At 37.2% G+C, this 27,193-nt stretch overlaps 1 protein-coding gene across 3 annotated transcripts in view; it reads left to right on the forward strand.

The window, feature by feature from the left end:
• Positions 1–27,193, forward strand: part of LOC107711862 (glutamate receptor ionotropic, delta-2-like) — a 423,523-nt gene that overhangs the window by 374,591 nt on the left and 21,739 nt on the right. For all 3 annotated transcript variants that reach the window (XR_001636744.1, XM_016516928.1, XM_016516929.1), the window contains exons 13-14: positions 3,559–3,754; positions 22,855–23,021. Coding sequence is in view for 2 of the 3 variants with exons in the window: in XM_016516928.1 (XP_016372414.1) it covers positions 3,559–3,754; positions 22,855–23,021 (363 nt within the window). In the remaining variant the exon portion in view is untranslated. The remainder of the gene's footprint in view (positions 1–3,558; positions 3,755–22,854; positions 23,022–27,193) is intronic.

Consider the following 27,193-nt stretch of genomic DNA (forward strand, 5'->3'; position numbering starts at 1 on the left):
GACGATGGCAGGGTCATTGCAGAAATAATTACAGCCTAAACTCTGCACCCAGGGGTCTGTTGTATTTAAAATACACAATTCAGTCAGGATGAGCTGAAAGATTTATGAGACCAACTGGGTGTTGGGCTGAGTTCACAATTACATAGTTTTGTCTTGAGAGGAGATTCATTACTTAATAGGTTTAAAGTCGGTATAGTTTATTTAGTATCATATTCTTTTGTTGCAGTGAGAATTTTAAGCCAGACGGATAGGGACCAAAAGGAGGAGCATTAGTTCATCAGTCTCTTTTTATCGACTTTACTGATCCTAACCCAGTGTTAATTAAATCAGGGCAACATCAACTTATCGACAACTCTCACTTACCCCACATAGCTCTTAACCAGTAAACACAAAATCTATACATTCACTCGTTTTATTCATCTGGCTGGTCCTCAAGGAATTCAGACGAACGCTGTGTACTTATTTGATATCGAATGCATTTGTGTGAAACTTTTTCAGCGCGTCTGAATTCTGAGGTAAGTATCAAAAGCACGAATCAATGCCCGCAGTGAGAATTTTAAGCCAGACGGATAGGGGACCAAAAGGAGGAGCATTAGTTCATCAGTCTCTTTTTATCGACTTTACTGATCCTAACCCAGTGTTAATTAAATCAGGGCAACATCAACTTATCGACAACTCTCACTTACCCCACATAGCTCTTAACCAGTAAACACAAAATCTATAAATTCGCTTGTTTCATTCATCAGGTTGGTCCTCGAGGAATTCAGTTGAAAGCTTTGTTCTTATTTGATATCGAATGCATTTATGTGAAACTTTTTCAGCATGGCTGAATTCTGAGGTAAGTATCAAAAGCACTAATCAATGCCTGCAGAGTAAACTATAACTGTGAAAACTTTTTTAGTTTTGTTTTACATTATGCACATGCTGGCACCATGATGGCCCGGCTTCAGCTGTAGACGTTTAGAGAAAGGATTTATCATCTTGTGAGTGAGGAAAACACTTCAGATGGATGCTGTTTGTGCTGATTGCCATTGTTTTGAATGATTTGCAAGACTGTGCCACTGATTTGCTGGATGTAATACAGCATAGCAAAAAAAGAAACACATCACTGATGTTCACTTTTATCCCAAAACAGCATGAAAATGCCATCCAGTTTGCTTTTTTTAACAGAGGAAAGTAATAAACACTGTACGGCAGCCTTAATGGTTGAATCTACATTACAATGTGCCCTTGAGAGGAAGCGGGTTTGAATATTCATGCATATTGTTAAATCGGTTTAGAAGTATAAAAATGGTTTAGGAAACAGATTGTACAGTGCGGCTCCACACGTCCATCTGTGAAGGTGGGCCAGGCTACAGGCTTCTCGAGATTTGTTTTTTTCTGCACTCAGTTTGCCAGCCATGCCAGTTTGCCTGCGGTCTGGCTAGTCACAGTCACTCGGTGCCATAGATGACAGTTTTCCTGGGCAAAGCAAAGAGATCAGCTAAGCATTTGAATGCCGCCAGATGGTCACCTATAAAGGGTGTGAAAAAGCGTATACACAGATAGATTGCTGTTATTGAGGCTAACTGAATTTTGCAGGAACAAGAACACATTGCTGCATTGCAAATGTTCCGCTAGTATTACAAATTACAGAAATGGATTTAACTGCAGTCAACTGAATCTATAAATATTGCAATCTAGGGCAAATCTACAACTGTGAGTCTACTTGTTCAACACTGACCCTGTTTGAAGATCCCATTTTCTGGCTTTTAGTGCATGTTATTTAACTGTGAAGTCATCTATATGCTAGTGTACTCATAAACGTAGATGGATGCAGTTCTTCTCTTTCAGGAAAACAAACCTATTGAAGACTCATCCTGCACTACACAGATTTCTCGAATCAGATGCTCACCAGAGTGAGAATGTCCTCACTAATACCACCTGCACCTGTCTAGAAAGATTTTTTTTCACCTTTTTTCACATATATAAATACAATACAAACAGTAATTGTGAAAATAACTGTAAAAAGTAATTTGTTCATGTGATGGCAAAGCAGAATTTTCTGCATCATTCCTCCAGTCTTCAGTGTCACATGATCCACCAGAAATCATTCTTATATGCTGATTTTTTTGCTCAAGAAACATTTCTTATTATTGTCGATGTTGAAAACACTATGCTGTTTAATAGTTGATACAGTTTTTGTCAAAATTCTTTGATGAATATAAAGTTCACAGGAAAAGCGTTAATTTGAAAGAAAATTTGTATAACATTATAAGTGTCTTCAGAAGTTTGTAACATGCTTATCCGATAGGGTTTATGTATATGCTTTATTTTTTTTAAGGTTAACTGTTTTTTTCTAAGCCATTGTTAGATTCCAGTGTACACCCCGCCCCTCTCTTCTGTGGAAGAGCAAACACGATTCGCAAAGAATCATAAAAAATAAAAAGAGTGTTGGCACCGATAGCCTTGCGGGCAGCGTGCCGACATACAGTGCCACTGCGCTTCGGGTGTCCTGTGTTTGAATCCTGACTCTAGGACCATTCCTGATGAACAATGGGTACTGATCCATCCTTGAGTTTTAACTTTTTAACAAAACCTGCCTTGAATTGTCCCTCATTCAGAAAGCCAAATGTAATCAGTTACATTACTTTAATAAAGTAATTGAAAAGTTACACTACTTATTACATTTTAAGTAGGGTAACTTGTAATCTGTAACCTATTACATTTCCAAAGTAACCTTCCCAACACTGGTCACAGACCGGACCTGCATTCCTCAGTAGTCCTGCAGCGGTGCTTTATAGTACTGCAGTGTACTCAAGGGGTCATTTTTATGGCAATTCTCTATGCAAATGACACTCGACACATACTCATAATTTTTAGGGAGGGGCGGGGATTAAGTGGCGAGATTAATTGGGAGCAATAAAAGATTAACATTTGTGGGCAAGTTCATTAAACCTTCAAAGGGTGCTCGCGGAGTTAAGTACTAGAAGAAGATGACAGCTGTCTGATGTAATAATATTTGATTAATTAGAGGTCAGTCCAGCTGTCTGCTGGAATCTCAATGGCACCAACCCACGCTTTCTGCTGTCATTGACGTGCTGCTCAAATGTATAGAAATATTGTTATAGAGCTGGTCATGTTGAATATTAACACAGTGCAAAAGCACTAATTTGTATCATTATCAGTTTTCTAAATGAAGTGAGACTTAATTAAACACTCTGATGAACTGCAGAGAAGGCTTTGTCTTTATTGTGTTTTCCAATTATTTGCTTAATATAAATATTACTGCAGGGAATTATTGTCCCTTGGTTGGCTTACTTTTAATTAGATGTAAGATATTAACACAAATTGCTGAATAAACAGTATTCGACATAACATGCGTGGGTGAGCGTGCTGGATGGATTTATACTCACTTACACTGGTACAATTAAGCTCAAACGTGTGGGTATTTATATATCCAGACTGTAGACTGCAAATAATATTTTAATCGTTAAATTATTACGCCCCCAGGCATCAACCCAATAATGTTGTTTCTCAATATTTTAGATTGTAATATGTTTCATTGTTCCCCTCCAGGTCTCTGCAGGATTTGGCTAAGCAGACAGACTTGCCATACGGCACGGTTCTGGACTCCGCCGTCTACGACCAGGTCCGCAGTAAAGGCATGAACCCTTTCGAGAGGGACCCGATGTACTCGCAGATGTGGAGGATGATCAACCGGACAGGAGGAGCTGAAAACAACGTGGAGGAATCGAAAGAAGGCATCCGGAAGGTAGGGTGCTCCGGGCGCTATGACTGCCGCCACCGTTTATCTAATTACAGTGCTTAACTAAGCAACGGTTTGTGAAGATAGCACTAATGTTTTCTGAATAGAGATATCAAAGCAAAAATGCGCTAATGCGGCTTAATGGTGCTTGAGTTATGAGTGATTTAACTCTCAAAATTCCCCCACTGAATTCCCATACTAATTAGGTGCGGGTTAATGCCTTATTTGTTAACCCACGATTTTTTATTCCTCTCTTCCAAGCGTGTTTTCATTTGGAATTTTAAACGAGCTTGAACACTGCAATTAAAAAGGCTGGTAGGAGAGTGAAGTATGAAGGCAGAGAGTCTGTGCAGCCTTCAGATCTTGTGAGAATACTAAAGAGTAAATGGCTGACTAGAGTGTTTTGTTAATGTGATATCATCTCACAGGTGTTCAGTTAAATATTGTATGACAAGGTGACACCTCTGTCTTACACTCCTTCAGCCTCTCCTTCCTTTGCCTCTTCTGTTTCACCTGCCTGTCTTCCTCTGTGGCATGTAGGCTTCAGAGCGCCCCCTAGTGACTGACTCCTGGAGTTTCTCTCAGTATTTATGACCACAACATGATTTACATTTCAGCCATTTAACAGATGCTTTTACCCAAAAGTAATTTTATAAAAAGTGCTTCAGCTTTATGATGCTGGTTAGATTATTGACAGCAGATTGTAGCCATGAAAATCTTGAAACTAATAAACAAGCCAACATGATATAATTTTTTTCTAAGTAAAATAGTATTTTTGCAAACAATTGTGCATGGAAATGTTTACTCTTTTAATGTTTTGACTACGTGAAAAATTATTTTAACATTTTAGTTTAAAATGCTGTTAAACTTGCTTTATTTTTTTTTAAATGATTATTTTGGGTAATCCTTCAATTGGCATGATTACAGGAATATTAAAGGAATAGTCCAGCCCAAAAAAATTAAATTCTGTCGTTTTTTGCTCGCCCTCATGTTGTTCAAAATCTGTCTGACTGGCTTTCTTCTGTGGAACACAAAAGAAGATATTTTGAAGAATGTCGATAACCAAACCGTTTTGGTTCCTATTGCCTTCCGTTGTATGAGCAAAAAATACACTATATGTCAATAGGAACAAAATGCTTTTGTTACCAGCATTCAAATATCTTCCTTTGTGTTACGCAGAAAAAATTCAGTCATACAGGTTTGGAATGACAAGAGGGCAAATACATGATAACAGAGTTTTCATTTTTAGGTGAACTATATCTTTAAAGGGATAAAGGGATCTTTCAGACGAATCCAATCAGAGTTATATTAAAAAATGTCCTGGCTCTTCCAAGATTTATAATGGCAGTGAATGGGTGTAGTCCAATCCATCATAAAAAGTGTCCCACACCGCTCCGGGGGGCTTTCTGAAGCAAATCGATGTATTTTTTGTAAGAAAAAGATCCATATTTAAAACTGTATAAACAGAAATCTCTAGCTTCCGCTAACTGTCGTACACACGTTCACAATAAAATGACGTTCTGGTGGATGACATAGGATGTAGGCATAGCGTAAGTTCCAGTGAGAAGTGTCTAACGCGGAAGAGCAGAGGAGAGAGCAAAACAAAACACCGGTCACGAATTAGAAGTACAAAACGAGGATTTGTAAAGAAAAATGTCTGAGGATTTCGATATAAGCCGAGTGGAGACTGGTTTTCCTTTGCTAAACAAAAGACACTTGGCTTCCTTTGCTCCTGTAAACAAAATCTTGATTCTCGTGAGACTGCATATTCCCACCGGAGCTTACGCTACATCCTACGTCATCCGCTGGAATGCCACTCTCTCATGAACGCGCATACGACAGTTAGCGGAAGCTAGAGATTACTGTTTATAAAAGTTTTAAATATGGATAATTTTCTTACAAAAACGCATCGATTCGCTTCAGGAAGCCTTTATTCACCCCCCTCTTACCGGAGCCGTGTGGGACACTTTTTTATGATGGATGCGCTTTATTGGACTTCTTTTGGACTATTGAAAAATAACACCTATTCACTGCCATTATAAAGCTTGGAAGAGCCAGGACATTTTTTAATATACCTCCAATTGTATTCGTCTGAAAGAAGAAAGTTATATACAATACAACTAGGATGGCTTGAGGGTGAGTAAATCATGGGGTAATTTTCATTTCTGGGTGAACTATCACTTTAATGCTCCAACAACATTTAAAATATTGTATAAATCTGTAGAGGTGAAACAGTTTTGTGTGCAAGTATGTGTGTTGTTAAATGCAATATTGAGTTAAAAAAAAATTCCATTCCCAACAGAGACAATGTTGACTTTTTGGCACATACTTTTTATGTGCAGAAAACAGAATAAAAACAACGATCTTAAAATAAATCATGAACTGACTTTTGGCAAATAGATGCACATATTGTACTCTACAACTATAAAGTGTTTCAGAATACACAACAAACAACAAGTGGAGAATAGTAGCAGATTCTTAGTAACAGAAGCCTTTCTGCCTTTCTCACATTTTCTCTTGTCATTTATTACATAAATAGCCTTGCAGACTCTTTGCAAGCACAGGCAAATGTTCTTCTCATAATTATCAGCCAAAAAGTAAGTTCTGTAACCATTTACTTGACTTTCTTCCATGGAACAACAAAGGAGACATGCATTTAGCAGAATGTCTGAACTTTTATATTGCATACAGTGAAAATGAATGGGGAACAGGTGCTGTCAAGCTAAAATATTACCATAAATTAGCCCATATAACTTATTTAAAGTCCTCTGAAACCATACAATAGCTTTTTGTTTTGGTCAACTGAATGCCTGGTATTGAAAATATTGCTTTAAAATTATATAGAAAAGAGCAGCTTGGATATTCTTCTGTAGATAAGTAGATGTGTTCTGTGGATTAAATAAAAGTAATAAAGGTTTGAAACAACATGATAGTAAGTAAATGATGATGAATTTAATTTTGGGGTGAACTATCCCTTTAAAGAATCAAAGAACAGCCGCAGGATTCATTGTGTAACAGCAGGACTTGTCGCAGCTTGTGAGATCCATAATAAAGGAGTATCTGGTACACTGGACAAACATCTGCTCTGATTTTCCCAGCAAATATTTATGATGTTTATTCTCAATTGTATTCATCTCTTCTCTGAGCTAGTCATGTGCTAATGCTGAGAGCCCCTGTTTGTCTCATTTTTCAATAATAGGAGCAGACTGGGAATTTCATTTCACTGATAAGGATGATGCTTTCATAATTCATGAGCAGAGCATACAAGATTTCTATTTTTTATGGCACATTTTCACCTACATTGCAAAACATTAATAAGTTAACTCAAGATTAAAAGTCTTATAAAGTGTAAAAAATGAGGTGTCCCTAGAACTGAAGTTCTAGAAAGCAACCATTTGCATGGATTTTTTTTCTTCTTTGAATTGAATTGATGTCCTTAATAATTATTTTAAGTAAATGACTTGACTAAACTTAGAATATCAAGTTGTCATGACTGTCCTCATGGTGACAATTATCTTTTTTATTTTGAGTAACTATATGGAGAAAAAAAACTTTTATCAAGTCACTACATTAACTTAAAAAGGCTCTGTTCTAGTTGTTGTTGTTGTTTTTTTACATTGTTTTAATTTGTTCAGTATTAAAGAATCTCCACAAAGCTACTATAATCAAGTACTGCACATTGTTGTGTTTTCATTTTTTCAGTATACTATAACCTTTCTGAATATTTTCCAGTGACATTGCATCCTTTTCCTGAAATGATTTGATCTTAAGCAAAGTCATATTACAACAGTAGTGTTTTCCTGTCCACGACTAGTAAATCATCTCCAGCAAACGTGGATGTATGAAGGAGGCTTTCGTCTGGAAACTGTAGAACTCGCAGAAGGACATGAGATGGTCTGCGTCCTAGGAAGACATTTTTCAGGTCATGAGATAAGATATCCCCATTATGTCTAGCTCAGTACCCACCGGAGGAGAATTTTGTACATAGACCATTAGTTGAAATCAAAACATGATGGAAAGAGGGGAGCAGGAGGGGTGTGGAGAAGGAGAGAGAGAGGTGCCTTTGACTGCAAACAAGGGAGTCGATATAAGCCAGCACTAAAAGGATTTCAATCATATTTCACCATTCACAGTCTTCATTATCCAAGGCTTATTTGGCCAGCATGTCCATCGCCCAAAAGAGACAGGAAGAAGCAACTGAGGGCAAGATGCAGCAGAGAGAGTGAAGAAGACTCAGGCACAGAGGAAGGTAGAAGAAAGGAGGAGGTAGATGTGAAGAAAAAGTAAACAGGGAGTTGACGCAGAAATGAAAGTTCTGTCGTTATTTATTCACCGTCATGTCGTTCCAAACCTTTATGACTTCTCTTACTTGTTGCTATTTTCTGTCACATTACAACGAACAGCTACTGAAGCTTTCAAGCTCCAAAAAGGACACAAAATCACAATGAACGTGTCTTAAAATTGTATATGACTCGTGCAATATTTGCTAAATATATACACTACTGTTCGAAAGTTTGTGGTCGGTAAGAATGTTTTTGAAAGATCTCTTGTGTTTATCAAGGCTGCATTTCTTTGATTAAAAATACAGTTAAAACAGTAAAATTGTGAAATATTGTTACACTTTAAAATAACTATTCTTTATTGTAATATATTTTAAAATGTAATTTATTCCTATTATTAGAAAGCTGAATTTTCAGCAGCCATTACTAGCCATTACCAGTCTTCAGTGTCACATGAGTCTTCAGAAGTCATTCTAATATGTTGATTTGGTGCTCAAAAAAACTTGTTTTATTATTATCAATGCTGAAAAACAAATGTGCTGCCTAATATTTTTGTAGAAACTGTGATAGATGTTTGTTTGTTTTTCAGAATTCTTTGATGAATAAAACATTTATTTGAAAAAGATTTTTATTTAACATAAATGTTTTTATTTTCAATCAATTTAATGCATTCTTGCAGTATTTTTTTTCCTCATATGGCTTCATATATATTCAGACCAGTTTTGTCAACCATATTGAATGGCTTCAGATGATATGAAATATTTTGCATGTGTTCTTTTTGAAAGCTTGAAAGCTTCAGTCTCTTTTCATTGTACGGTAATTAAATGGAAAAGAGCAACCAACACTTTTTGTTGTTGTTTTCCACAGATGAAAGTCAGTCATATGGATTTGAAATGATCAGAGCGTGGGTCAGTGATGACAAAATATTCATATTTCTGTAAAATAGTTTTTAGTGAATTCTTGTTATAGAGGGCATCTAATGATCTTTCCATCGTTCATTCTTCCCTACCCAGATTCACACAAACGCACTATACAAAGAGCCGCTCTCCTCTCATTACACAAATACTTATTTATCATTTCATTCTCAGCTTGCTCATTAGCGTGTTGTCACATCGAACAGCACAAAACAGTGCAGTGCATGTGGGAAGTCGGATGGTGATTGTTTAGAAAGCGTAATGATGAGATTTGACTCATCACCAGCTGAGGCAACGTGAACGCATGAGGAGGCCTGCTCTATGGGAAAGATTAAAACTCTTTTAACACCTGCTTGGCACGTTTGAGAAATTTCCACGAAGATCAAAAAGAGCTGCGGTGTTTGCGTAGAACTGTGTTTAGAGTCACGCCGCTCATCATGTGCACCTGCTCACCACTTATCACAAGAAATTGCTGTTGTTGATTTGCAGATATTTAGGCCTTTGGGTAATAGCAGCATGAATGTGTTTGTGTCAATCTCATTTTTATAAGAAACTTTTATTAGCTGCATTAAACTCTAATTTAGATCCAAAACACAGTACTGTGCAGTAAGAGAATGCTTAGTGGTTATTTGTTAAAGGGGCTTTCAAACTGGCAGTGATTTAATTGGTGCATATTAATCGAAAGTGATTAAAAAGGTCACCGAAACTCTGCTGTTGGTAACATGAAAGGTGTCAGATCTCTAAATATGTTTGAAAAAGTTTGATTTCAGTTGGACTAAAACAATCTTTATAAAACAATTTTGTCCAACTAAAATCATAGCTTTGTTGCTGCACATTATTGTCAGTGTGGTCGGCTCTTAAAGGGATAGTACACCCAAAAATGAAAATTCTGGGGGGGAATTGTGAAATTTGTGAAATTACAATGAAAATGTATTCTATTTTAATACATTTTAAAATGATTTTTTTAAGCAGCCAAAACTTCAGTGTTTTGTTTTATGATCCTTCAGAAATCATTCTAATCTGCTGATCTGGTGCTCCAGAAACACTTATTATTATTATCAATGTCAAAACAATGGTGCTGCTTAAATTGTTTTATGTTTTATTTATATATTATATTATTATTTTTTTCAGGATGAATAAGACGTTCAAAAGAACAGCATTTATTTGAAATATATTTTGTAACATTATAAAGATGCTGTTACTTTTGATCAATTTAATGTGTCCTTGCTGAATAAAAGTAGCAATTTGTTAAAACAAACGTCTCGGTTACGTATGGTAACCCTCGTTCCCTGAAGGAGGGAACGGAGACGTCACGTCGGATGACCGACGAATTGGGATCTCGCTTAGAGAGACCAATCTACTTCGAGTGTAAACTAAACGAGCCAATGCACATTGGCATGCGATTATTGCATCCAGCTGCCGCTGATCACAGCGTGAGTATAAGTAGGCAGCAGATGCAGCGCATATTCAGGTTTTCGCTGAGGAGCCAAGCCGGTGACCCGGCCGCTCAGCGGTGGTACAGGAGCTGTGGCGACGGGACGTGACGTCTCGTAAGGGTTACCATACGTAACTGAGACGTTCCCTTTCAGTCGGTCACTCTCGACGTCACGTCGGATGACCGACGAATTGGGATCCTCACAAAGGGCCACAGGTACTGCCCCTTCCAGTGTCCTGTGGAAGCCACCTGCGCCCCTACTTTTTGGCGTAGGCCAGGGCCTGCACAAGAGGACCAGCTACTGCTACTATGGCACTACCCACTGAGTAAGACTGGATAACACTGGGAAAACGTACCCGTTCTACTTGGAACAGGGACGTTACGGAAGCTCCAACCTTCCCGAAGGAGGTTTCGGAAGCAAATACACATATGAACATTCCTTAGGTGCATATGGAAGAATGGAGGTGATTCAACCCTCTTGGAATGGCAGAAGTCTGCCGGGGAAACACGGGGCTCTTTCGCTTGCCACCAGGTTTGGCGGGGGCCTGGACGGGCGGGTCGGCTGCCCTGCGACCGGCTCCATGGCGCAGCTTAGCTGGAGGCCGCGGGAGCGTGGCGGTGGCAGACTGATGGCCTCAGTCTGCTTTGGTCAGCGGAGAACTGCTGGGCAAAGTTCTCCACCGTGTCGCCGAAAGGCCGGCCTGGGACACGGGGGCGTTCAAGAATCGTGTCTTGGATTGTGAATCGCCGACAGCTCTAGATATTTAGCATGCCAAATATTTCGCGGGCGTCGGCGACGCATCGGTGATTCCCTCAGATCGCGTCTTTGATCATTCACACTGCGTGATTGTCACTCGCGTGAACGAGCACCGATTTGCCTCCGATGTCGGGCATTTGTCGGCGATTTCGCAAAACCTGTCGGCGAGTGAAAAATCGGGCTAAAATCGTGCAGTGTGAACTCGGCATAAGCGAGATCCCAATTCGTCGTGCCGTCGAGAGTGACCGACTGAAAGGGAACAAAAAATCTTACTGACCCTGAACAAATTTAGCTTAACATATAAACTCTTATTTGCTTGTTTGATGTAATAAAACATGTATTAGTCCTTATACTACAGTAACACTTCTCCACTCGCAACACTGAGAGACAGAGAGAGAAATCTAAAGACAGTGCAGAAAAAAAGAGCTTTTGACACCAAAATAGGAAGTGAGAGAGGAGATAGTGTAGGAAATGTGGAAGGGAGGATAATTGAGACTGGACATCACAGGTAAGATACAAATAGAGGAGGAGGAAAGTGAGAATGAAAGTGCTGCTTTAACCGGAATTAGCTGAGACTTATCTTCTTCCTCCTGATAGATTTAGGAGCATTGTTGCTAGGCATCTGACGGAATGAGCTGGTGTTATAGCTTCAAGAGAAGGGGCGGACCGGGGAGACACACAGAATAACCCAAAGAGAGAGGATAAGTGTTCAGAAAAGATAAGAGGATTGCAAAAAAAATAAAATAAGAGAAGAGGTGGCTCTAATTGTGAAGCTGTATTTAAGGGGTCTGATATGTATATGACTTCGCTGTGCACCCGTATCCATGTACAGCAATTTGATGAGCGAAACTGAAATTAAAATAAGAGCAAATTGAGGAGGCTTGATCTAAAAGGAAATTAGGCCCCATTATCTGTCTCAACATGGGGAAAGGAACTAAGCTCTGAGTGTTGAATCCACTTGGCAGGACATCTGTCTGCATCAAGAAGATCTTTTACAAAACACTTTTTACTCCTCACGACATATTTCAGCCTCTCTTCACTCCCTGTGCGTCTGGCGTTTTGCGAGGAAACTTGCTAAATGCTGTTAGCGATAACAAAACAGACTCAAACCCAGATTCGCTATGGGACCTCAGGGGTATACAGTGCTGATGTCATGCAGTCAAGAGATTTTTCTGAGCATGTCCTTACATGTTCCATATGGCACTTACAGAATGCTGCAGATTGAATGAAAGTCATGTCAGAATGCAGGTATATACTGGCCAAGTGCACATGAACGTAGGAATTCACTGAATTGCAATGCAAAGAAATTCAACTCAGGTAATTGATTCTGGGAAGTGGTCTACAAAAGGTTTTTGTGTTAATATGATGACATATATTAACTAATTACAAATTATATCTATCTGTCTCTAAGGCCTATAAACCTTCAAATTTCAAGGCTTATTAAAATGTTAAAAGTCAGGGCAATTTATGTAGATTTCTTTAATGAAGGAAGATCCTTCAGTGTGCTGCAAAATTCAGGACTTTTTTTTTTTTTCATCTTTTTTGGAGACTTGTAGTGCAGTTATAGTTTAAATTGCTAAAACATCTATGACTTGAGTTACCTGCGCAGCACGCTTATGCACTTCATGATTTAGAGTTGTTTAATTCAGTTTTTATGAGATCAGATGCCTCAAACAGGAGGAATTTCTTCGCAAATCTCCGGAGCTCTGTTCCAATCATGTTTGATGGCATGCTGCTACGCTAAAAACGCAGTCTAGTAAGCATGAAATGATTGCACATATAACTCAAAAAAATATATTCTTTATATTTTGTGAATGAAATGTACATTTACAATTGTCATTTCTCTCACCTCATCTGCCATATTGAATTTATTCATTTACCGAGCTTGTTGTAATGCATTATATGGAGGATATGCAATGCTTTGTGCAATTTGGCTTAAAATGGAATCTTAAGAGGCGGCATGATAAAGTTATATCATTAATAAGTGCTGCCTAATATGGTGTATGATGTGAAAGAAATTATGATTAGAAATAAACATATTTAATTAGAAACTGAAGAGTATTGGCAAAAACTGATCAGAGGTACTGTATTATTTTACCCATTTTTTGGTCTTAAGGCCCTTTCACACCTTGAGTGATAACTATAAATGACTGTAACGTTAGATAACTAACTATATATATATATATTACCCTCCACACCAATAGACAATTATTGTAAACATGCATCATCTGCATCTTTAAATGCTAGAGCTCTTTAAATTTTGGAGTCTGATGGATTCTGACATTGTGTTTATTTATCTGATGGATTCTGAAGATAACGGTGTGCTAAGCAAAGTTTCTTTCAACGCTTTGTGTTTTCTGTTCTTAAACCACACTCCCTCAAGGAAACTTAAAGGAAGCATATGTCTCAAGATCGTTTGGCTATCAGATAAGCTTCTCAGCTCACTCGGGTACAACTGCGCTTACCTGCAGTCGTGAATGCAGTGATGGACAGCTGTCTTTCCTCAGTCGAATGCTGTTTGGATTTCATGTGATTTCTCATTGTGGTGCTGATATTATGAGAATTATTTTGAGTTTCACTGATTCATCTGATCAAAAGTAATTCCATTTTGTAAGATCCTTTAGTAAGATCATTTTGATCAAAGTAATTCCAAACTTTGCAAGGCAGACTATGACATTCTGTGATCAAATACAATCAACTTGTTAACGCTCCACAGCGCCACCCAGTGCATTTAGTTATAACTGACTTTTAGTTTGCGTGCTTAGGATTTATCATGGATTCCCTGCATTTACAGCCAGCAAAGCAAAACGTAGTAAAATTCGAAAAGTGTTTTTATTTTTTGAATAATAATTACAGATTGAATATTCAAATATTTAACTATTTGTGTATACCCCTAGTTTGAAAGTTCTGTGTGAGCTGTGCTTCATGCATCATATATATAGCCTATACAGTAATGACAATATACAATGGAGCTTTTTTTCACAAATTGTGAAATTTTGCTAATCTGATCACACCTTAAACTTAACGATATGCTAACAGCCTTCACATCTGAGGTGTGTCTGTTATGCCTTAAAACACTGCCTATGGGGGAAGTTCCCTGTGTTTTGGAACAGAGCCAGTGTGTGTGACCTAAAATTATTCTGAAGTTGGAAGAAAGTGTGCTGTCAGTTGTGAGAGGACAGGCATGCTGGAGCTCTATATCTTTGTCATCTCAGCATGAGTAAAAAGCATAAAATGTCACATCACAGGTGCTCCTGATGCAGAGGACAGGGGCTTCATGAAGTGTGTATGTCGCAACTGTGAGGAGAACCAGAGATGGCACGCTGCGGATGACAGCCACATGAGCGATGGAGAGCACTCTGATTATACAGTAGTGTGTGTGATCATGCATGCGTGCAAAGACGTGCAAGTGTGCACTCATATCAGTGAGTGCTAAGAATGTCAGGATGTCTGTGTCCTAGGGACTTTTGACAGCTTTTTCTCACATCTTTGCAGGGATTTAGTGAAGCCTGTATTTTCTTGATCTATGGACAAGATGCATCCACTGATCCATGTCATCACAAATAGACTAAGAGAATTTTAAGAAGAGTAGGATGACCGTTACTTTCTTGATTAGAACCTTTCAACAACACAGACAAAAAATGACCTGTGGTCCAAGCCTTGGCAAGTAAAGCTTGTACTCAGGTGTTTGGCATGGTGGAGGGTGACCCGACTTAGAACCTAGCTTGATCTCACTCCCCTCCTTCTCCCTCTTGTCTTTGGCTGGTTTTTGCAAGGAGTTAAAGTTAAAAATTAAAAAATTCTGTCATGTACTCACCCTCATGTAGTTCCAAACACATAAGATTTGTTTTATGAGGAGAAGAGAATTGTTGTTGCATTCTCTGAGGCTAAACTTGCAGTCTCATGGCTGTCTTAGTTGCTTTATCTTTCGCCCTTTGTGTGGGAAGCTCAAAAGAATATGCACAGACCTTCTTTTATTTTCTTTTGAAGGCTATGTCTAACCCTGGTGTGTTTGAGTAAATGATCAAAAGCACAGTTCAGCTTATACATAGCCTCAAATTCGATGTTAAATTAAGCATTGCAGTGTATTTTAGTTTTGTATGAAAACATTCAGAGCTCTTGGAGTCTTTGAATCTGATTGGTCAAGCAGTGTTCAAAGAATGCAGAAAATTAAAGGCTGTGGGACTTTGACAAACTATCAGTCTGGCTATTAGTGGTAGAGACATTTTTAGTGATTCTTTCTACAGGTTACATTGTTGCCCTTGTAGGTGATGACAAGTGTGTAGTCATTGATTCATACACTCAAACAATTTGTTCAAAGCACACTGAATCATTCAGGCGACAGTTGATTTAAGTGTCTTTGTTTGGAATTACTTTGTTGGCAGAGCAGTATTTGGCAGTATTTTATCTAAAATGTAAGTTGCTCAATATTGACTAGCCATTTTACCCAACCTTCCCAGAATGTAAACAACTTTATGTCAACGTCCTTCTTGTCAGCGCTGTGTTGACAGAGATTTTTATTGCTTCCATTGTCATTAACCGTGTAAAACAGTTGTGTCCCTCTCACTTATACACTTCCTGTCAGCTACTGAGCAATGTTTGAGTAATTCGACACAAACCGAACAGACCGACTAGTGTCAAAACTGATCGATTAGTCAATACAGGCAGGAAAGACAGGCAGAGTGAAACCAGTGTTAAATGGAAAGGCAGTTGGGTGACATTGATGAGATTTGGCACACAATACTGGTCGGATTCAGCGTGGGTGACTCCTGTCAAGGAACCAGCACTCCTACCAGCCCTGGCTAAATATAGGCCTTCATGCATCTTTTTATTATTATTATTATTATTAGCATTTTTTCTAAAGGAGAGCAGTTTTCTATGAGAGTCAATGCTTTTCTTTTAAGAAATGATCATGCAAAATGAGAATTACACTTCTTTCTGTGGTTCACCACTCCCACTAAATGTCAGAGGCATAATTCATCTATTTTAGCAATCAATAGCCTACACGTCATATTCTCTCTCAAATGTTCACTCCCCGCTGAGCGCACTGCTGTTTGCCATTTTCATGTTGGAGCATTATGGAAAATTGACAAGTATATGACTGCAAAATGTTACAACTGTGACTTTGACATTATGAGCTTTTTTTTTCATGTTGGGGAAAAATATGGGAAGCTATTACATTGAATGGTGCTTCCTACTTTTTGGAATTATCAAATATGTAATAATTTTGTAAACGGATAGTTTATTCAAAAATAAAAACTGTCATTTACTTATCCTTGTGTCATTTTCTTTCTTCTGGAGAACACAGAAATTAAGAATTATGAAGAATGCCTCAGCGTTTTGTCCATACAGTGAAAGTCAGTTGTTTTTGCACTGTATTGACAAAAAAAAAAAAAGTTCTTCAAAATATATTCTTTTATGTTCTACAATTAAAAAAGAAACTCATACAGATTTGAAATTGCATGAGGGTGAGTAAATGATGCTGGAAGTTTAGTTTTTGGGTGAACTATCCCTTTAAAAAATAATAAGTGGCATCAGGTGATCTTACAAGCTTGGTTTGGTTTGGTTTGCAAAGCAAGATCTCTTCAATCTACAGAGACTGCTCTGTCAACTGTTTTTAAAGCCATGATATTTTAAAATTTCCCCATTATTCTTCACATTAGATCAGTCTGTAAGGAGTTAAGGGCCATATTTGTAATACTGCAAAACAACAGATTGAGTGAAAAAATAAAGATTCATGCCATATCCCATTAGCAACACTATTTCAGTTCTAGCTCAGTGAGCTGTCCTGGACTGTTTCTCAAACATCTGTGCCTAATTATTCCTCTCTCCCTTTATAGATCCTGTCTTTGGGAAGGTACGTCCTTTTGCATATGGTCTGTGATGGACTATTAATTGCTTTTCCTTCATTTTCTGTAGGATAGAGAGTACTAATGACAGCTCAAAGCCAATTAGAGAGGAGAGGAAACACTGGAGAGGATGTTGTCACATATTGGTGTCTCTCCATGTTGTCTCCATCGAGTGCACATTCGAGCACAGGCCACCTGGGTGCAAGCTTTCAGTGTACCCTATGTAAGAGCCTGTGAAGACCATTGGTCAGCTGTCCCTCTCTTAAAACTGCTAATTAATGTTACTCCTCAATGCTCTCTGTATATAAAATTCATTTCACTGGTTCTCTACTGCATGCAGATTTGGACATTTATATTGTCTTAGCGGGACAGTTCCCTTTAAATGTTTTGGAGAAAGAAATATACATATAAATATATAGAAGAGAGAGATAAAATGTGATATATTGTATATATTAATTATAGGGATGCACCGATACTATTTTTCAGTACCGATCCAATACCAAAAATTCTGAGTATCGGCCGATACCGATCCGATACTAGCACAGTTACTTTTTTTTTTTTTTAATCAATATCACATTTTATCTCTCTCTTCTATATATTTATATGTATATTTCTTTCTCCAAAACATTTAAAGGGAACTATGCCGCTAAGACAATATAAATGTCCAAATCTGCATGCAGTAGAGAACCAGTGAAATGAATTTTATATACAGAGAGCATTGAGGAGTAACATTAATTAGCAGTTTTAAGAGAGGGACAGCTGACCAACGGTCTTCACAGGCTCTTACATAGGGTACACTGAAAGCTCGCACCCAGGTGGCCTGTGCTCGAATGTGCACTCGACTCGGACTAAATCTGGTCAAATGTTACATATTGCTCTTTGTATTGTTGTAAAATACATTCATGAAAAACAAGTAAATATATGTCTTTTATTTTTATTGTTTTATCTATAAAATTAAAAGACATTTCTCTCTATAGCACAGTAATGAGGCAGCTACATATGATAGATATGACAGAACAAGAAAGGTTATTAATAATCTTTCATTGCACAAAAGTATTATGAAAGGCTCCAATACAGAGCGGCACAAATCGCTTATGCGCATCCCGTGCGTAGAATGATACACTTGAAGCAACACGGAGTCACGTGTGCAGCACTCCGCATAGAAAAGTTCAAAGCACAAAGGGAAGATGATTTTGATGCATAGTGTATTATATCTGTGCGATAGTTTATTGAGCCTTTTCATTGAACAGTTTTAAATTTCAGTTACTGTGCGCATGAAGAACAACTCATAGTGCTCTCTACTCCAGTGTTGTGATCTAACAGACACCCGGTAGAAAGTAGCATGCTTTAGAAACAACACTAAACTCCAGCAAGATAAAGTCCTTATATGCAAAACCACTGATCTTTATCTACAGATCAAGTATAATAATAGGAATATAGAATCATCTTGGAGAGACTTTTATCATATTGACTGTCATAACCGAACGCGACACGATGCGATGGAGGATGACAGACAGCCGCAGCAGAGAGAAGAGTTTATGTGAACTTGACTTAAATATTAATCTATAGCTCACATTAATCTATGGAACTGCTTCAGAACATTTGGAATATAGTGCACAGAAACGTTATGGTGCTTTATAATGTTTTTGTGCCTTTCATGGGGCTTAATAATAACACAGAATAGCATATGCACGATATCAGATTTGGATCAGTCTCGTCTGACCGATAACCGATCCGGCAGAAAATGGCAATATCGGAGCGATACCGATACTGAGTATCGGATTGGTGCATCCCTAATTAATTATATGAATGTTATATTCAATATGCAAAAACAGATTCAACATTCTTCTTTAAATGATAACAGAATTTTCATTTTTTTTGTGAACTATCCTTTTAAGCAGCACATTGGTTAAAGCAGACCTGCAAAATGACTGCAAACCACTTTGCATCTCTAACGGAAAGCAAAGTATAATTTAAAGTATAAGTTAAAATATAATTTTTTCTCTTTTTTCCTCATGATTTTTTCTTGTGACAGGGAGTTCAGCTCAGTTAAAGTTTGAAATGATGAATTTTGTCTGCTTTTTTTTTACATAAGCAACATCAGTTGAGGCAAGCAGCAATTATACAAACATTTTTATTTTAGATCTGTTTGAAAATGCATGCCTGTTTTGGTAAAGGCAGTAATCATGGGTTAAAAAATTATCTGAAAGAATATTGATCTTTTAAACATAAATTGATCTAATGAAAAAGTGCTTTGGATAGAAAAGAAAGAGAGCCCACTTTATCGCTGGGGAACAATTCTCGAAACCAAATGAAGCCGACCTTAATGGAGGTCAGGCTGTTCTGTACAAAGTCTTGCAGCTGGCAAGATGGCCTCTGGGACCTTGAGCCCTGGCCTTTTGAAGAAGTCTCAGCAGGAAAGCCGAGGACAAAGCTGATTGGCTCTCAGTAATGTTGTCCTGGGAGATGATCACTCAGCAGGAATGTCCTCCTTCATCAAATGAAGCGGGCCTCTCTGCACACTTCCTCGGGTTCTCTAGAGCACGGTTTCTGAAGCTTCTTATGCTTTTGACCTTTTAGAGTTAGAACCTGATAAAGGGGTTTTAAACTAAGAACTAAGATGGAGAATAAATAAGTTTTTTTCTTCTTCTTTTAGAATAAATGGAAAAATAAAATTTTTCTCTTAATGGTTTGAATAGGAACATGACCAGTTATATTTCATCTTGAGCACATAAATCCAACATATTCTGCCCTGCAACTCAAAACCAGTTAGATGAATGCTACAAATGAAAGCATAGGTATGTTTTCATCCATGTTGTGAATTTAATTATGAATATCGCAAAAAAACTTGAATAAAGCAGCATTTCCATGCCATGTGCTCAGGAAAACAAGATCGTAACTTCCAGGGAAATTTATTTGTGAAAAAAAAAAACTGTTTTAGACACCACAGATGTTTTATGTTTGAGCAACAAGTCAACTGATCATATGAGTGATTTATTCAGTCACATTACTTTTTTTGATGTGCATCTAGGAATTTCAGTAAATCCATCATCTTTCCATCGTTGTTTATGCACATGTAGTCTTACTGAATAGAAACGTTTTATGCACATATTGTATCCACATCTTGGTGTTTCTATCTAGCATTTTTAATGTAATCTATTCATATTAAAAATACAGGTATGTGGCTGAAAACTCATTTGGAAAATATCAGAAATTACGCCTACTGCACTTACACCTTAACAAATGTGGGCGAAAGAAGTAAAACTATGCTGCATTTTGGGAAATATGTGTCATGCCTTAGATAATGGTGGAGCAATATCTATATATCATTTTATCATTCACATTTACTGCTGTTCTGGGGAAGATATAATATTTCTCTGAGCTGTTCTTTTCAAATTAAATATGTGTCCGCAATAAAGCTGTAGCAGTATTAGTGTGTACTGATTCACTTGGATAACTTTGAATGAACTAGCTTTAAAAAGAAAGAAAGAAAGAAAGAAAGAAAGAAAGAAAAAACAACCTCTGAAATCTTACCTCATCAAAATATGCAGCTGTGTCCTTTTGGAAGTTACTGATTTCATAAAAGCTTTGATTTGTTTCATACTATAGGGCTTACTTCTCACCAAACATCAGAGGAGTCCTGCTGTTTTTATAGAGTGTTGTCGTTTTCCCAAGCCATTGAAACCATGAGAGCATTGCGAGAACCACATTTCCAATACAGTCGCATCCAATGTGTTCCTTTAACTTTAACTCAGTGCCCTGTTATTTGGAGGAAAGGTTGAATATGTATGGGTGAATATGAATCTAATGAGGGCATGTGCTTGATGCCTCCTTTAAAAGCAATGTACTGATTAGGATGCATTGAGCATTGTTTGTTTTAGAGAAAATGACCTGAAATAATTACCTTGGCACAATTAAAAGCACAACCCCTTTGATTCCTATGGCTGGAGGGATGCAGGACTCCTAGACATGCTTTACTTTCCTGTCTGTAATGTGCTTCGGGTCAGGACGTTTTTCTCTTTCTGTCACCTTTTGTGACACTTGCCCATTATAATGCAGTTGTGGCAATTTTACCAACTGCAATTATGCCACAGGCAATTTTTCCTCTGCTCTCTAGGTTCAATCGAATTAGAATCAATAGAAAAGGCCTCCGGTATAACAGAACAATCTTCATTCAGCTTCTCAATGGATGGGTCATGAATATTAATTAATCCAGCCAGTAACTTAATTGACAATCTACATGTTCATTCTGTTAGATATTTTTAAAAATTTTTTTTATTATTTTTATGGTTTAAAATTCAATACTATTTTCTTCATGTGAATTTAGGCATCACATTATTATTGTTTTTAAAGATAAACTTAAAGCAAATGTTAGATTATGGCAAATTGGGGAAATTATTTTACAATTAAATATCCACTATCAACCAAAACCAAAAAATAAAAAATATATCTAATATTGGCCAATAGGTGATAAAATACTGAGATGTCATGTATTATTTAAAGGTGATATCAGCATGGCTCATGAATATTATTTAGGTAATGTAACATACAGCCAGTACCTGATGCTAAGCACATGCTTTTATTTTGCAGCAAGCAACATTAATTTCTTAATATGTTCATATTAATAGTAATATGAATATTACTGAAAATTGTAATAGGCACATTTCTAAAGCTCTGCACTCTAGTTTAAAACAAGCACCCAAGCATATTGAACACTTTTGAAGGGACTCCGAATGAGGGGGAGAGTTATCGGTTGAAGCCTGCGGTGCAGCTTCATATCTGTAAGCAGTGAAGCTGCATCTTCATTCGTTGCAGTGAAATGACTGCTGCTCTTATCAAAATAAGCTCTCGATGTGAGAATATTCTCAGTGTTTTCTGAAGCCAGGAGCCACTCGAAGCCCATTTTAGTGCTTTAGCAGACTGACCTGTAGTTCCACGCTATGTCTGGTAAGCCGTTCGGAGTAAATAAGATGTTTACTCATTTAATAGTGATTTTCCCTGAAGGCAGTCTCTCTGATCTAGTCTGATCTAGACTGTTTTGAAATGCCTGAAAATTTCATGAGCAGGCTATTAAAATGTTTCTGCCTAAAAAGTCAGACTTGTCTACCACCAAAATATCCACGTACATATTTTACATGAACAGTTTACCTCATTTGAGAATGAGGTCTATAAAATATATCCTTGGATGTTGAACTGCAGATTGACTTGAGTTGAAAAAAGAAAGCTCTCTGGTTTTCATTAAAAGCACATTGATTTTTTTATGCAAGGCTTTCGTAACCTTGAAATGTTCTCTCAGAGGAAAGAGGCCATCTTTCACTTGACTTGTTCAAGGATATCTTTTTTGTCTGTAGTAGAAAATAAGCATAGGCCTTTTTTAGAATTAAATTCTTTCATAGGGTTTAAGATAAAAGTCTCTAGTCGTTGAAATGCTCATTTTCACTCAAAGAGGAAATATTGCAAGTATTTAGAGATCTATATTGTAGCAAGGGTCTTTTCTGCTAACCTTGTTTTGGTAGAAGTCAGATTTAGAAACAGTGACTCTGCAGACAAAGTCTGAAGATGTAAAACGTCCTTGTGCATCACTTCTCATCCATACTTAATAAACGATTAATGGTAAAAGAGTAGCAAGAGCCTTCTGGGATGTTATTTAATTCAAGCGTGATTGTTTTTCAGTAGTGCAGCTTTATGTGGACTTGTCACTTTTGCTAATACGTCCAGCACCTGGTCGAATTATTTATGGACAGTTTGTTCCCACCTGATTTGGTTTTGAATTCGTCCTCAGGTGCCCCTCTGTTTTTCTTTGAGCGTGATTTCAATCGCGTCTCTCATAACTCTCCTGTCCTTTTGTGTCTTTTTTTATCACCCTCTTAGGTGAAGTACGGACGTTTTGCATTTGTGTGGGATGCAGCTGTGCTGGAGTATGTGGCCATTAACGACGAGGACTGCTCGCTCTACACCGTGAGCAACAGTGTGGCTGACAGGGGCTACGGCATCGCGATGCAGCATGGCAGTCCCTACAGGGACATCTTCTCTCAGAGGTACACTGTATGATGAGACTTTTATTATCCATATGTAGCCAGTCATCTCTGGGGCCCTGCTGTTATACAAGAAGTGATTTTTCAAAGGAATTTTCCATTTAAATTTGGCATTTAAAGTCTGAGTTTGTGGTTTAAAATCAATTTCTCAAATGGGAGGACAGGAATGGATGTAATACGGGCTGAATTGTAACAGTCATTTTAACCACTTAGAAAGTAGGTGTATAGGGATGAAATCACTATTATACATGAGTGATACCTTTAGAAGTTGCAAGTTCAAAACAAAAGTACAGTACAAAAAAAAACTGATTTTAAATACAGCACTTAAAAAAAAAAAAAAAAAAAAACTTTCACCTAATGTAAGAACAAAACTAGAAATATCATGTGTGAGCAGACATGAGTTTGTAGCATTTCTTTTTTCATTTACTTCTATTGGATCTACAAAAACAAAAAAATAGGACAGTGTGTAGGCCAACATGTTTTACATGTTTTATAACTAGTTTGTTGTTTTAGATTAGAATAACATTTAAAAATGTGTATTTAAAAATTCTTTTTTTACCTTTATGATCTAAAATGCTTAAAATGAAATGGGGTGGAATTGGCAGTAGGTGTTGAATTTTCAGCACATAAAATTAAGTTTGAAGTCCGTATTTTCTGTTAGTGTTAAAATCCACCCAATTTTAAAATAATTTTAATTTGCAACAGACAAATGTGAGAAAATGATGCCAAAGTTTGAGATAAATTGCACATAAAAACTGTTTTTACAGATGTCTATGTAAAAAGTGTTACAACTATCCATGGTCTCCCCTGCTAAAATTCATTAATGATAGGTCTTTAAAAATACTTCCCTGTTGGGCCTCTTTTTTTTTCTATGTGCTGAACAGTGTGTTGCCTGAAATCCACTAAAGGTGTGCAGTCCTTATTAATGTAAACAGGCTATTGATTGACATGCACATTTAATTTTACCCCCGTCATTGTTGTGGTCTTGGACAGCCATCAACTTTCATTTTAATAGAGCAATTGAAAAAGTTTTCCTGTGGTTTCTGAAACAATGGAAAGGAAATTGCACAGCAGAATTATATGAGAGTGTTTTATAAAAGGCTTTCAAATTTAGCCAGTCAATTGAAAACACAAACTCTTTTACCTCACCTAAGAGGCAGTACTTCTGCGCAGTAAATACAGCACCAATGGAAATCAAACGTATCAACATACGATTCTTAATGGGAGGAACATGTTTTTTCTGCTCCGCTGCTACAATACAGGGAGCTGAATAGAGATCCACGCCATGTTAAATCGCTCACTCTGAGTGAAATTGCTATATTGAAATACCAGTATAGTGACAGACTGAGAAAAATATGATAGCATGGAGTGATGGTCCCATTGTTGGTATAAAAGTCTCTGTGTTTACTCATGACCGTTTACTCAGTCTGAAGAGAGAACATGCTAGTGCAGTAGCTGAACACAGCTGCCATTGTGCATGAGTAAAGTAGCCCACGGAGGGAAGAGAAAGATAGGAAAACTTGACTAAACACTAGAATGATAATAAGGTACCAAAAATAATATGCATAGAAACCGTACTGTAGTGAAAGTGCACCATAATCACTTACATTGTCCACTAGGTACAGTTGTTCTCTGTAAAATTATGTGGATTTTGAAGAGCTTTTACCGTTCCAAACCACAGATCACTATCTTCCATATGTTCCATACATTATTCCATAATAAGGACATGTGCGGATACTGCACAGAAAGCACAGAAGCACCTGAAATCTCATAAAAACTATGACTATGACTAAAATATGATATGACTAAAACTAATGGGGGGGCGGTCATATTGGATGCTGTGCTTTAGTGGAAGTCTATGAGAGCAGCATGTTATTTGTATTGGACAAACTACAATTTGTATTAGGCCTGCACGATATATCGAAATAAAATCGATATTGCAATATGGCTTAGAGCTCATGTTTTTCAGCGTCTAACAGCAGCTCACTTAATTTACTGTGAACCAAACCCTCTGAGTCACAGAAACACTGTATCTTCAGCAGCACACACGTAGATGAACACACATGTATGTATTTGCCAGAAAACCACCAAAATAAAAGCTTGATGGTTTAATGTTTAAAAAATTTTTTTTTAAACATTTATATTGTCACATGTTCAGTTTGTTTTGTCATAGTTTTCTTTGTGTTTCCTGTTTGGTTCCTGTTTTTCCTTATTTGGTCATGTTCCTGTGTTCATTAGTTCCTTTGCTCAATGTTTAATTATTAGTTTACCTCTATCACCTGTGTCTAGTTAATTACCCTTGTTTGTCTTGTATTTAAGCCCCAGTCTGTTCAGTCTTTGTTTGTCGGGTCACAGTTATACTACGTTGTGTTTCCCATTGTCCTTCTGCCCTTTTTGTTATTAAATTGAAAGTTTGGTTTACACCAGCTGTTTCCTTCGCCTTCCTCCTCCTGACACAACCGTGACATATATATTCTATTTTTAAATATAAACTTTTGTTTATTTTATTGTATTATTAAAATGTTTTGATTTTGTTTGTATTTAATAATAATCACAAAAATCATTCTTATTTTATAGTCATGTTGAATGGATCAGAAATGAGTCGGAAAAAAACAGTTCACTGTATGCTTTTTCAAATCATTCCGTTCTAAAAGGATGGTTTACAAAAAAATAATAAAAGAATAATATCAGCAAAAAGGTAATTTTTCAGCTTTTTTAAAATTGTTTTTATTTTGCAGATGCTCTCCCCTGCAAAATTGCCCCAGTCATTCTAGAATGATTAATTATTTTCAAATAGAGCTATTGAAGTCATTTGGTGATCATTTCTGTATTTTGTCTCATGTTCCAATATCATGCAGCCCGAATTTGTATGGCATTTCATTGTATTTTTGAACAGTGTATTTTTTTGCTTAGGGAGGGAGAAGGAGAAGGGAGGAGAGGGAGAAGTGTGCTAGAAGTAGTAACACTTTTAGTATAGCATTTAGAATGTTTTTTTTTTATTATTATCTCTATTTGTAAATATTGTAAAAACACATTTCTGACCTTGGTCAAATATTTTTAAGCTATTTATTCAGTGGTATTTTGAGAAGCAGCTTTTGAGACTAATGTTTTGCCATTTGATAGATGATATCTGTGTTTTCCTCTTCTTTAAAATTGCCTGTCACAACTGGTTTGTGTGCATGCGTGTTCTCATATGTTTTTGTGTGTAAATGCGTAGATTGATGTAGTCTGCTACCAATCCAAAAATATCAGGGATTTATTGTTTATAGAGGACATATGGTTTATAATCTGCCATGTATGGGTAATTGCAAAATCGTTATTTCTTAGGTTGAGTTCTAAATTACACATTATTGATTGTGAGAGAAAGAGAGATAAAGGGTGTGAAATAAAGAGGGAAAGAAGGGGGTATTTTGGGGTGTTTTCAATGAAGGCTTAGGATTTCGAGTAAGGAAAGTGCTCTCTTTCAGATCGTATTTGATATGTCTTGAGATGGTTAAACATTTGTGTTTATTTGGTATTATAATGTTTTTTTTTACAACAAATTTTAATTATTTATTATAATTTTATTTTTTTTATGGGTGTCTGAACAATTTTTATTGAAGAAATGGGTGGAAAATATTCCATACATTAAATGACAAACCACAAAGTCATACAGGAAATATAGATTTGAGAGATTTTGATTTGGACTGTTTTGTTTTGGACCCGTTAACAACTACCTAGTAACTTCCTAGCAACCACCCAATAGCAATGACATAGTAATGTGCTTAAGACCACTCAGAATACCTTATCAACAACATAACAGTATGGCAACCATACCCGACACCTTAGCTTCACGGCAGTGCATTTTATGCAGGCAACTACAACTCACATTTCCTTCATAGAGTGTAAAAATCTAGTGGCATCTTGTTGTTTTCATCAGCAGGGTTATTAGAGGAGTGAAGACCAATTACCCTATTAAAAATGGCACACTCTAGAGCGATCGCCGCTTATACCTGACATTTGCAGCCCACAGTGCCAGTCAGTTTCCAGGACAGATGTGAGCTTGCTTATACTCCTCAGGGCAGATACCCATGTCAGCCTGGTTATGGCCACATGTCGCCTGTTTACACAAAGTCAGTCCCTTAGCAAATGGTGCTGGGAACATATGACATTTTGGACTTATTGTCCAGCTGATA

Source organism: Sinocyclocheilus rhinocerous, unplaced genomic scaffold (assembly GCF_001515625.1).
Source record: "Sinocyclocheilus rhinocerous isolate Xijiao unplaced genomic scaffold, SAMN03320098_v1.1 scaffold988, whole genome shotgun sequence".
Taxonomy (NCBI): domain Eukaryota; kingdom Metazoa; phylum Chordata; class Actinopteri; order Cypriniformes; family Cyprinidae; genus Sinocyclocheilus; species Sinocyclocheilus rhinocerous.